The 13,092-nt window shown below is 44.6% G+C and overlaps 1 protein-coding gene across 2 annotated transcripts in view; it reads left to right on the forward strand.

The window, feature by feature from the left end:
- The window catches only part of vps41 (VPS41 subunit of HOPS complex), a 160,189-nt gene that overhangs the window by 103,215 nt on the left and 43,882 nt on the right, over positions 1 to 13,092 (forward strand). The window contains exons 12-16 of one of the 2 annotated variants that reach the window (XM_078398325.1): positions 2,121 to 2,253; positions 6,279 to 6,394; positions 6,508 to 6,564; positions 9,385 to 9,446; positions 9,549 to 9,630. In XM_078398325.1, coding sequence (XP_078254451.1) covers positions 2,121 to 2,253; positions 6,279 to 6,394; positions 6,508 to 6,564; positions 9,385 to 9,446; positions 9,549 to 9,630 — 450 coding nt within the window. The remainder of the gene's footprint in view (positions 1 to 2,120; positions 2,254 to 6,278; positions 6,395 to 6,507; positions 6,565 to 9,384; positions 9,447 to 9,548; positions 9,631 to 13,092) is intronic. The other variant, XM_078398326.1, reaches the window with a different exon arrangement.

Here is a 13,092-nt window from a genome sequence, read left to right on the forward strand (position 1 = left end):
TTTTTGAGTGGTTCCTGATTTCAGAATATCCCAGGTACATTTTGAAAATGAAGTCACCTTGATCTTTATTTCGACACCAGAGGACGTAATTACTTTATCTACCCAATAATATCATTTTAACATTATAAGCTCCACGATTAAGCCACCTTTCAGCCTTAACTCAATGGAATGCAAGCAACTGTTCTCATAACTTGATCCTTGAAATTGCAGTCTTATTGTTTGCATCATCTTTTCCGCTCTTCCGTACAGCTTCCATCTCATTACCTCCACCATATAATATGCTCCAAAAGATTTATCTTTCAATAATCAATTCTACAGAAGCATGTCATTGAAGGCAGTTGTCTGTAATTCAAAGGTTTATCCCTTGAACATTACACAAATCAATGTCAGACACATTGCCGATAATTTTGTGTGCATATCAAAGTGCTCAGATATCTATAGTATGTCGCCTCTCTTGTTGGTTGATACAGCCCTACAGGGGTGTTTCCCTTGTCAGTTACTTTATAGAAAATCTGAATGTGACTTTGTGGAAACAATTTGTATTCTTGTGTGAGGACGTTGAAATGATCAGTGATTAACATAAACCTGGCTCAGGGGGCATGGGGAGAAGGCAGGAACGGGGTACTGATTGAGGATCATCAACCATGATCACATTGAATGGCGGTGCTGGCTCGAAGGGCCAAATGGCCTCCTCCTGCACCTATTGTCTATTGGCTTTGATCATCTCAATAGCAATAAACTCTAGATGATGTGAAATCACCTACTTGCTTGTACTCCTACCTTATTCTAGTGCTTCTTGCTGTTTGATGTGATATCTGCACTCTTGGTGAGATAAAGTCACATTCTGAATGGTTGGTGCATTGTAACTCTTCTGTACTACTACTAATGCCTTCATGCTCCAAGTTATTCAAATTTGTGACCCATTTGCATTGTGTGAGGACAACTAATTTAGAGGAACGAACATGTCTATGGTCTGATGTTTTCCCCAGCAGTACATTTTGAAAATATAAAAAATTGAAACTTTTCTACAGGTAGTAACTGAAATCTCAATAAAAGTTATTTTGTCCTGAGTATCACAAAATGCTGGAGTAACTCAGCAGGTCAGGCAGCATCTCAGGAGAGAGGGAATGGGTGACGTTTCGGGTCGAGACTTTTCTTCAGACTGAAGATTTGTCCTGAGATTCACAACATTATTTTAAAGGAATTTTGTATTACACGTGATCAAATCCATAATGTTCAGTATTCATTTAGAATCAGAATCAGAATTACCTTTATTTGTCATCAAAAAAACAAGTCTTTTGGACGAGATTTCGTCACCCACAGTCCAACAATAAGAGCAATAAAATAAGCAATTACACAACCACAAACCAACACAAAACAAAAAAAAAAGAAACATCCATCACAGTGAGTCTCCTCCAGTCACCTCCTCACTGCGATGGAAGGCCAGGCCGCGCCGGACGGTGAAAGGTCCGCAGCGAGCCGACCCAAACCCCGCGATCCGGGGCGGGCGAAGACGCTGCCGCTGCTGCTCCTGCTGCATGTTGGGGCGGTCGTGGCTCCCAATTACCACGAGATATATAACCCTTTGAAAGAGTGTATAATAAAATGCAACATTTATCAGGAGTGAAATCAAGCACACTTAACAAATGTAACCTCCCGTCTTTAAAAATCACAATCTGTTAAGAAACCACTGGTTGTGTAGGAAGGAACTGCATGTTTACATCGAAGATAGACACAAAATGCTGGAGTAACTCACCGGAACAGGCAGCATCAATAAACCACTGGTTGTTGCTTATATAGTGCTGGCAAGTATGGTTTTAAATAATGAGTAAGAATAAATAGTGATCACATATCAGACCGTAGACATGGGGATGAGTGGTCTTAATCAGCATCAGGTAACTTTTGGAATCCTTATTTTCGAAGGCAAGTTTCTTATTCTTTATCAGAGCTTAAAAGTAATGGACCTGAAGATCCCATTCCTTAGCGCTCAAGCGCAATGGTTTAAACGGTTACCGGACGATGTGAGATCAGTTGGCTGGAGGATCCGAGTGGGGTAAGGGAAAGAGAGAAGAATTGTCATTGTGGAAAGACAAATGACGCACTCTTTCTTCTTTCCGAAGCAGGACAATGAACACTGTGCCAGGCCACGGCTTGACATCATCCACCACTTGCCTGATTCGTACGAGGAGATATCATCAGATGCCCTGTCTGTGAGAGGTTTCCAAGAGAATGAATGCAGAGATTACAGTTTGGGTAAGAAACGAGCAAAAATGAACTGTTGAATGTTACCTTCACTCCGAAGACCACGATAGATGAGTAACACATCCAATTAATGCTATCCACTCAAAGTGAACGATCAAGCTTAATGTTTGAGGATTGAATTGCAGATTGGCCTTTGAGAGAAGTCACCAGCATGCCAAGCGTTCTGTTACTTATATCCAAGTCAACAGACTCTCACTGGAACCCTATTCCATCACTCTGAATGGGGATTTGGTTGAAGGGATGAGGTTGCAGGATATTTACTAACCATTGATGACGTCCATCATAGTACAATGTTTGAAAGCAGTTACTGTATGTAGCCAGACCAAGTGCAAAGCATCACCCCTCCCCTTGGTTCAATGCCAGCTGTAATGAAGCATCCGCTCACTCCTGTCACAGATTTCATTCCTTGCCTCTGCTTTCTTTGTTGATCTCAGAATGGAGCCATGCTTTGTACGTTTTAACAGTGCTCTGGCATCAGTCTTCACAGTGGAAGACACCAGCAATGTGCCTGAAATTCAAGAGAGTCAGTGGGTGGAAGTTAGTGGAGTGGCTATTACTAAGGGGATGGTCCTTGGGAATCTGAAAGGACTAAAGGTGGATAAGTCACCTGGACCGGATGGACTGCACTTCAGGGTTCTGAAAGAGGTTTTAGAGATTGTGGAGGCATTAGTTGTGATCATTCAAGAATCAGGGGTGGTTCCAGATTATTGGAAAATTGTCAATATTACCCCGCTGCGCAGGAAGGGAGCAAGGCAGAATAGTGGGAACTATAGGCCGGTTAGTCTGACTTCAGTGGTTGCTAAGATTTTGTTAAGATTCCATTATAAAGGATGAGGTTATGGAGTAGTTAGAAGTTCATGATAAAATAGGCCGAAGTCAACATGGCTTTGTGAAGGGGAGATCTTACCTGATGAATCAGCTGGGATGTTTTTAAGAAATAAATAGTGGGACAGACAAAGTAGAGCGAGTAGATGTAGATGAGGAAAAACTTTTTCAGTCAGAGAGTTGTAAATCTGTGGAATCCTCTGCCTCAGAAGGTAGTGGAGGCCAATTCTCTGAATGCATTCAAGAGAGAGCTAGATAGAGCTCTTAAGGATAGCGGAGTCAGGGGGTATGGGGAGAAGGCAGGAACGGGGTACTGATTGAGAATGATCAGCCATGATCACATTGAATGGCGGTGCTGGCTCGAAGGGCCGAATGGCCTCCTCCTGCACCTATTGTCTATTGTCCATTGTTTACCTAGATTTTCAGAAAGCATTTGATAAGGTGTCACAAGTGAGGCTGCTAAGGAAAATGAGAGCCCATGCTATAAAAGGGCAGATGCTAGCGTGGATAGCAGGTTGGCTGGATGGCAGAAGGCAAAGAGTGCCAATAAAGGGGGCTTTTTCTGGTTGACTGCTCGTGAGTAGCAGAGTTCCGCAGGGGTCGGTGCTGGGGGCGCTACTCTTCACGTTATATATTAATTATTTGGACGAGGGGATTGAAGGGTTTGTGGCCAAGTTTGCAGATGATACGAAAGTAGGTGGAAGGGCAGGTAGTGTAGAGAAAGCAGGAACTCTGCAGAAGGACTTGGACAGGTTGAGAGAGTAGCCAGTGAAGTGGCAGATGGAATATAGTGTAGCAAAGTGTGGAGTCATGCATTTTGGCAGTAGGGAAAAAAGGCATGGACTACTTTCTAAACGGGGAGAGAATCCAAAAATCGGAGGTGCAAAGGGACTTGGAAGTGCTGTTGCAGAATTCCCAAAAGGTGAATCTGCAAGTCGAATCAGTAGTAAAGAAGGCAAACGCAATGCGGGCATTTATTTCAAGAATACAAACACAGGGATGTAATGCTGAGGACCCATAGGGAGCTGGTCAGGCACTTGGAGTATTGTGAGCAATTTTGGACACCATATCTGAGGAAGGATACTGGGTATGTAAGCCTGTGAGATGTAGACATTGATTCATTTATTCTTCCAATTACACTGCAGGACCTCTGTGGAATTCTTTGCCACAGAAGGCTGTGGAGGCCAACTCAATTGATATTTTTAAGGCAGAGACAGATAGATTCTTGATTAGTACGGGTGTCAGGCGGTTATGGCAGGAGAATGGGGTTAGGAGAGAGAGATAGATCAGCCATGATTGAATGGCGGAGTAGACTTCATGGGCCGAATGGCCTAATTCTGCTCCGATCACTTATGACTTTGCAGAGACAACTTTGGCGTTATATTTCGAGTGCCTTGAGATACCTGATTTTGGTAGTCCGGGTTACAGAATCACAAAGGAAGGCAGACCTCACTGGTGTCAGGTAGATCATGAGTCTTCTGCAGGGTCTGAAGATTTGATTGCCAAGTATACTTTTCTTCATTTAACCAAAGGTTGTGGTGGCACATCAAAAACGGACTAAGTTCCATCATCAATGTTGGCCGTCAGCAAGTGTTGGCTCTTAAGATATGTGAAGTAGCCCATGTTTTCAGAATTCAAAAAGGAGTAAAAATGGTCTGGTAGGCCATGCGCAATTGTTCGGTGAAATAGGTTATTGTAGATAATTGCCGATTCTTTGCCAGTATTTCTCCCACCGACTTGTTGATAATTCCTTCATTCCAGATAATCAGGGTCATTCATAAGTGATAGGAGCAGAATTAGGCCATTCGGCCCATCAAGTCTACTCTGCCATTCAATCATGGGTGATCTATCTTTCCCTCTCAACCCCATTCTCCTGCCTTCTCCCCACCTGTACCAATCTCTACCTTAAAAAGGCTTCCACAGCCTTCACAGCCTTCTATGGCAAGGAATTCTACAGATTCACCACCCTCTGACTAAAGAAATTCCTCCTCATCTCCTTCCTAAAGGAATGTCGTTTAATTCTACCTCTGGTCCCAGACTCTCCCACTAGTGGAAACATCCTTTCCACAAGGGAGGAGCCAGCGCTGCCCTCGAAACTGCGGCTTGCCTGCAGTCCGTTGTCTTTTGTCTTTTTTTGTTGATTTGTCTTAATTGTAGTTTAAATATGATGTAGTGTTGTGGTTGTGTATTATGTGGGGGGGGGGGGGGGGTGGAACTGTAAAAGTGTCTCTCCCGAACGGAGACGCGACCTTTGTTTTCTGTGTCGTGTCTCCGTTCCCGCTGCGGCCTACCATCGGCCATGCACCTGGAGCTGGCGGCCTCCGGCTGGGACCACCTGGGCTCTGGTTCGCAGAGCCCGTGGCCCGGACTCACCACCTGCGGCGCTGGCTGCCTTCGGAGGCTGCGGGAGCGGCTGCGACTTGTCTCCGGAGGCTTCGGCGCGGGCCGCCTGGACGTCGGAAGCCCACAGGCCCCTGGGTGGGGGCCGACATCGGGAGCTCCGGCAGCGGCAGCGTCTTCGCCCGCCCCGAATCGCGGGGCTTGGGTCGGCCCGCCGCGGACCTTTCACCGTCCGGTGCGGCGCTTCTATGTCAATTTAATAGACATTCTGGCCTTCCATCACAGTGAGGACGTGACTGGAGGAGACTCACTGTGATGGATGTTTCTTTTGTTTGGTTTATGGTTGTATGTGTTATTGTATTTTTATTGCTTATTCTTATTGTTGAACTGCGGGTAATTTTTCATTTCACTACACATTTATGTGTATGTGACAAATAAATTGACTATTGACACATTCACTCTATCCAGGCCTTTCACTGTTCGGTAAGTTTCAATGAGATCCCCCCTCATCCTACTAAACTCCAACTCGTACAGGCCCAGTACCGTCAATCGCTCAGTATATGTTAACCCACTCATTCCTGGGGTCATTCTCCTAAACCTCCGCTGAACCCTCTCCAACGCCAGCCCATCCTTCATTTCACAGTGATCTATTTCAGTTTTGTTTTGTTGCAAGTCTATTCATTATATATGTACTCCACTATCTTTGATGCAAACATTTAATCCTTCCAATAAACGCCTCGCCATGAAATTTATGATTAGTTGTGGCCTTGAAAGTAAAATTTGATCGGTGTAACAACGTCTGCAAATCTTTATGATCTAATTTAAGTAAGACACTCTGCACTCTCATTCAGAGCACTCCAACGGTGAATCGCTGTTTTACATCATCAGCCCAAGAGACATTGTAGTGGCCAAGGAGCGGGACCAAGATGACCACATTGAATGGTTGCTGGAGAAAAAGAAATATGAAGTAAGTTTCTCGTTCTGTCAGCCTTTTCCTCTGAATGTGATTAATAACATCAACATTTTTAATGCAACATTCCCCAAAAAAACATTTTACATTTGGTTTTTTTTCGCCTTTAGGAAGCTATGATGGCAGCTGAAATCAGCCAGAAGAATATAAAAAGACATAACATACTGGTATGTTAAGCATATGGAATATGCATTAATGTGGTGCTGGAGTCGAGGTTGTCCGCAAGAACATTCAAGCCGTTCAGAAAGGCATCCAACCTTTCAGAAATTACGCAATGACTTGTTAAGCTTGAGTTGAATGGTGAAGCAGGCGTGATGAAAGCTAATGGCATGTTGACCTTTATGACAAGAGGAGTTGAGTACAGGAGCAAAGAGGTCCTTCTGCAGTTGTACAAGACCCTAGTGAGACTGCACCTGGAGTACTGTGTGCAGTTTTGGTCTCCAAATTTGAGGAAAGACATTCTTGCTATTGAGGGAGTGTAGCGTAGGTTCACTAGGTTAATTCCCGGAATGGTGGGACTGTCGTATGTTGAAAGACTGGAGCGACTAGGCTTGTATACACTGGAATTTAGAAGGATGAGAGGGGATCGTATTGAAACATATAAGATTATTAAGGGATTGGACACGTTAGAGGCAGGAAACATGTTCCCAATGTTGGGGGAGTCCAGAACCAGGGGCCACAGTTTAAGAATAGGCCATTTAGAATGGAGGCGAGGAAAAACCTTTTTCAGTCAGAGAGTTGTAAATCTGTGGAATTCTCTGCCTCACAAAGCAGTGGAGGCCAATTCTCTGGATGCTTTCAAGAGAGAGTTGGATAGAGCTCTTAATGATACCAGAGTCAGGGGGTATGGGGAGAGGGCAGGAACGGGGTACTGATTGAGAATGATCTGCCATGATCACATTGAATGGCGGTGCTGGCTCGAAGGGCCAAATGGCCTCCTCCTGCACCTATTGTCTATTGGCCTCGAAGACAAACTCCTTTCTCTGGGTGAATGAGAGGGGAGCAGGCAGCATGAATGATCAGCTTTTAATTAGTTTACTTAGTGTAAAGACATCCATTGATATTGTGCAATTTAACAATATAGTACAGTGGTGGTTATGTTACCGGATCAGTAATCCAGCACGCCGAACAAACAACCCAGAGACCCTGGTTCAAATCCGACCATTGCAGCAATGGATGCTTAGCAGTAGAGTTGCTGCCTTACAGCGCCAGAGACTCGGGTTCGATCGTGACTATGGGTGCTTGTATGTACGGAGTTTGTGCATTCATTGTCCCTAGTGTGTGTAGGAAACATAGAAACATAGAAAATAGGTGCAGGAGGAGGCCATTTGGCCCTTCGAGCCAGCACCGCCATTCATTGTGATCATGGCTGATCATCCACAATCAGTAACCTGTGCCTGCCTTCTCCCCATATTCCTTGATTCCACTAGCCCCTAGAGCTCTATCTAACTCTCTTTTAAATTCATCCAGTGAATTGGCCTCCACTGCCTTCTGTGGCAGAGAATTCCACAAATTCACAACTCTCTGGGTGAAAAAGTTTCATTTCACCTCAGTTTTAAATGGCCTCCCCTTTATTCTTAGACTGTGGCCCCTGGTTCTGGACTTACCCAACATTGGGAACATTTTTCCTGCATCTAGCTTGTCCGGTCCTTTCATAATTTTATACATCTCTGTAAGATCCCCTCTCATCCTTCTAAACTCCAGTGAATACAAGCCCAGCCTTTCCAATCTTTCCTCATATGACAGTCCCGCCATCCCGGGGATTAACCTCGTGAACCTATGTGGCACTGCCTCAATAGCAAGGACGTCCTTCCTCAAATTAGGAGACCAAAACTGCACACAGTACTCCAGATGTGATCTCACCAGGGCCCTGTACAACTGCAGAAGGACCTCTTTACTCCTATACTCAAATCCTCTCGTTATGAAGGCCAACGTGCCATTAGCTTTCTTCACTGACTGCCAATATGCCATTAGCTTTCCTCACTGCCTGAAGGGTAGTGTAAATAGGGTAGTGTTAATGTGGAGGACCGCTGGTCGGTGCGGACTCGGTGGGCCGAAGCTTTATCGCTAACCTAAACTAATTCGCATATTTACAAATAATCTTTGCATAACGTTCCAATACAATGCCTTTGTCCATTTTACCTAATTGTTTTCAATTTACAACGTTTTATTTTGCTATAATGAAGAGGGCACCAGTCTCGTGCTTAGGAATGTTCAGTGTTAAAATGCCCAAAGAACATCTCAGCCACCTTTTTTGATTTACAGAACGTCGTCCAGATATGCCTTTCATAAATCAAGTACTATATTTAACATCTTGCCACTACCAGTAACACAATCAGCTGCCATTCAAGAGCTCCAACAGTTCTATTTTTTTTGCATATCTTTCATTCATTTGTTCTGACATTTTTTGCCAAGCATTCATTCAATTATAGACAATAGACTAGACAATAGGTGCAGGTGGAGGCCATTCTGCCCTTCGAGCCAGCACCTCCATTCAATGTGATAATGGCTGATCATTCTCAATCAGTACCCCGTTCCTGCCATCTCCCCATACCCCCTGACTCTGCTATCCTTAAGAGCTCTATCTAGCTCTCTCTTGAATGCATTCAGAGAATCGGCCTCCACTGCCTTCTGAGGCAGAGAATTCCACAGATTCACAACTCTCTGACTGAAAAATTGTTCTCTATCTCTCTACATCACCGTCTATATCTCTCGTTCCCTTTCCCTTAGCTCTCAGTCTGAAGAAGGGTCTCAACCCAAAACGTTACCAACAGTATTCCTTTTCTCCAGAGATGCTGTCTGACCCGCTGAGTTGCTCCAACCTTTTTGTGTCTGACTTCAGCTAAAAAATTTGAATGATTTCTGAAAGTCAGTAGTGCATACCAAGTGACACCTATGAGTGCCTTATCAATGAACAATAACGAAGAATGGATTGGATGGAAATTATCAATACACAATTAACTGTTTGGTGGCATTTAATTTTGCAGGATATTGGCAGGGCCTATATAAACTACCTGGTGGACAAAGGAGATTACCATGGAGCTGCAAGGTATTGTTCGTTCATGAATTTTAACCTTTATCTTAAAGAGAACTTGTCAAGATTTAATTGTGAAATTTGTATTAAATAATTTGCATTAATTATGCCTTGTAGAAAATGTCAGAAGATTCTTGGCAAAAACATGGACCTCTGGGAAAATGAAGTGTATCGATTTAAAAAAATAGGCCAGCTCAAAGTAAGTTTGCCATGAATTGGCACAGTGATTTCAAATGGTACAAATATCTCTTACATCTTTAACTTGGTGCTAGCGTCAAGGGGAATGGCATGGGCAGTGGAATGGAGAACAACTTCTAGCTACGCAAAAAAAGATAAACTACGGGAGGAACTCAGCAGACCAGGCAGCATCTACGGAGGCAACGGACTGGTGACATTTCCGGTTGTGGACGTGCAGCGTAGGTTCACGAGGTTAATTCCCGGAATGGCGGGACTGTCTCATGTTGAAAGACTGGAGCGACTAGGCTTGTATACACTGGAATTTAGAAGGATGAGAGGGGTTCTTATCGAAACATATAAGATTATTAAGGGGTTGGACACGTTAGAGGCAGGAAACATTTTCCCGATGTTGGGGGAGTCCTGAACCAGGGGCCACAGTTTAAGAATAACAGGTAGGCCATTTAGAACTGAGATGAGGAAAAACGTTTTCAGTCAGAGAGTTGTGAATCTGTGGAATTCTCTGCCTCAGAAGGCAGTGGAGGCCAATTCTCTGAATGCATTCAAGAGAGAGCTAGATAGAGCTCTTAAGGATAGCGGAGTCAGGGGGTATGGGGAGAAGGCAGGAACGGGGTACTGATTGAGAATGATCAGCCATGATCACATTGAATGGTGGTGCTGGCTCGAAGGGCCGAATGGCCTACTCCTGCACCTATTGTCTATTGGACCCTTCTGCACACTTATAGACAATAGACAATAGGTGCAGGAGTAGGCCTATCGGCCCTTCGAGCCAGCACCGCCATTCAATGTGATCATGGCTGATCATTCTCAATCAGTACCCAGTTCCTGCCTTCTCCCCATACCCCCTCACTCCGCTATCCTTAAGAGCTCTATCCAGCTCTCTCTTGAAAGCATCCAACGAACTGGCCTCCACTGCCTTCTGAGGCAGAGAATTCCACACCTTCACCACTCTCTGACTGAAAAAGTTCTTCCTCATCTCCGTTCTAAATGGCCTACCCCTTATTCTTAAACTGTGGCCCCTTGTTCTGGACTCCCCCAACATTGGGAACATGTTTCCTGCCTCTAATGTGTCCAATCCCCTAATTATCTTATATGTTTCAATAAGATCCCCCTCATCCTTCTAAATTCCAGTGTATACAAGCCTAATTGCTCCAGCCTTTCAACATACGACAGTCCCGCCATTCCGAGAATTAACCTAGTGAACCTACGCTGCACGTCCTCTGTCCATTCCCCTCCATTGATGCTGCCTGACCCACTGAGTTCCTCCAGCAGTTTGTATCCGGCTCAAGGTCCCAGCTTCTGCATTTCTTGCATCTACACTTAGCTGCTATTATGCTTGTGTTTGGCTCCTGTAATTTGTGCCTTTGGAAATTGCTAAATACGCTGGGGGATTGAAACAGGGGATTTGACAATAAAATGGTGTAAAGCGAGTAAAATGCTGGTGGCCAGGGGAATACATTTTAATAAGCAGGCTTGACTGGCTTAGATTTTCCACAAACTTGATAACAAGCAGTGCAATCCCAACTGATGAATGGTGACCATCTTCAATAAGGTAATTAACTAGAACCTTTGGCCAGGATTAATTAAATTCAGCAGCATCATTGTATTAAGGAGAAGCAGGTAATTATCGTCCTACAAAATCAGTGTGCAAGAGAAGGCTACTTTAGAAATGTAGTACTACTGAATTGTCCGACTGCAACTGGGCTGCTCATACAAATATCCTTTATCTCTCTGCTATTTTAACAATATTACTGGTGCTGTGTCATTGTGCCAATAAACACACATTGCAAAGTGTCTGTGTTGCCATCACTGACATTAACATTTCTCATTTGTTGTGGTAGAAACATAGAAAATAGGTGCAGGAGGAGGCCATTTGGCCATTCAATGTCATCATGGCTGATCATCCACAATCAGTAACTCATGCCTGCCTTCTCCCCATATCCCTTGATTCCACTGGCTCCTAGAACTCTATCTAACTCTCTTTTAAATTCATCCAGTGAATTTGCCTCCACTGCCCTCTGTGGCAGAGAATTCCACAAATTCACAACTCCCTGGGTGAAAAAAAATCTGTGCAGGTCACAGGGAGAAGGTACAAACTCCGTGCAGACACCACCCGCAGTCAGGATGGAAGCCGGTTCTCTGGCGCTGTGAGGCAGCAACTCTACCGCTGTGCTGCCCTGCGGTGATTTACAGCACACCCTGTTCCTTTCCTTTTACCGAACACTTGTTTCGTGATAGGATATTTCACCAACGCCCATTGGATGGTCAAAGAAGTCCATACTTTGAAGTAAAGAGGAATAAGCGTTGGCTTTCAAAAAGCATTTTAAGGTTTCAAATACCTTTTTGATAGCATTACCTCCCTTTGACTGTAAAACCTAACCCATTACATGGCCTGCTGGAAGAGATGAGAGTTCTTTCTGCTCCTAACAGAGATCTAAATTTTCCTCACGCTGCCTCGGCAAGGCCACCAGCATAATCAAGGACGAGTCGCACCCTGGCCACTCCCTCTTCTCCCCTCTCCCATCGGGCAAAAGGCACAGAAGTGTGAAAACGCACACCTCCAGATTCAGGGATAGTTACTTCCCAGCTGTTATCAGGCAACTGAACCATCCTACCACAACCAGAGAGCTGTCCTGGACTATTATCTACCTCCTTGATGACCCTTGGAGCACGGTGGTGCAGCGGTAGAGTTGCTGCCTTTCAGCGAATGCAGCGCCGGAGACTCAGGTTCGATCCTGACTACGGGCGCCGTCTGTACGGAGTTTGTACGTTCTCCCCGTGACCTGCGTGGGTTTTCTCCGAGATCTTCGGTTTCCTCCCACACTCCAAAGACGTACAGGTATGTAGGTTAATTGACTGGGTAAATGTAAAAATTGTCCCTAGTGTGTGTAGGATAGTGTTAATGTGCAGGGATCGCTGGGCGGCGCGGACTCGGTGGGTCGAATGGCCTGTTTCCGCGCTGTATCTCTATATCTAAATCTAAAATCTAAACCTTGATCGGACCTTGCCGGCTTTACCTTCCACTGAACTGGATTCCCTTATCATGTTACCGTATCCTGACTACGGGTGCTGCACTGTAAGGAGTTTGTACGTTCTCCCCGTGACCTGCGTGGGTTTTCTCCGAGATCTTCGGTTTCCTCCCACACTCCAAAGACGTACAGGTATGTAGGTAAATTGGCTGGGTAAATGTAAAAATTGTCCCCAGTGTGTAGGATAGTGTTAATAGTGTTAGTGTGCGGGGATCGCTGGGCAGCGCGTACTTGGTGGGCCGAAAAGGCCTGTTTCCGTGCTGTATATATATGATATGATGATGATACACTGTAAATGGCTCGATTGTAATCATTGTCTTTCCACTGATTGGATAGCATGCAACAAAAGCTTTTCACTGTACCTTGGTACACGTGACAATAAACAAAACTGTAACTGATACATGCCCTAAAGTGAAAGCAGCAGCTGGTGTTTTAAT

Source organism: Rhinoraja longicauda, chromosome 4 (assembly GCF_053455715.1).
Source record: "Rhinoraja longicauda isolate Sanriku21f chromosome 4, sRhiLon1.1, whole genome shotgun sequence".
Lineage (NCBI taxonomy): Eukaryota > Metazoa > Chordata > Chondrichthyes > Rajiformes > Arhynchobatidae > Rhinoraja > Rhinoraja longicauda.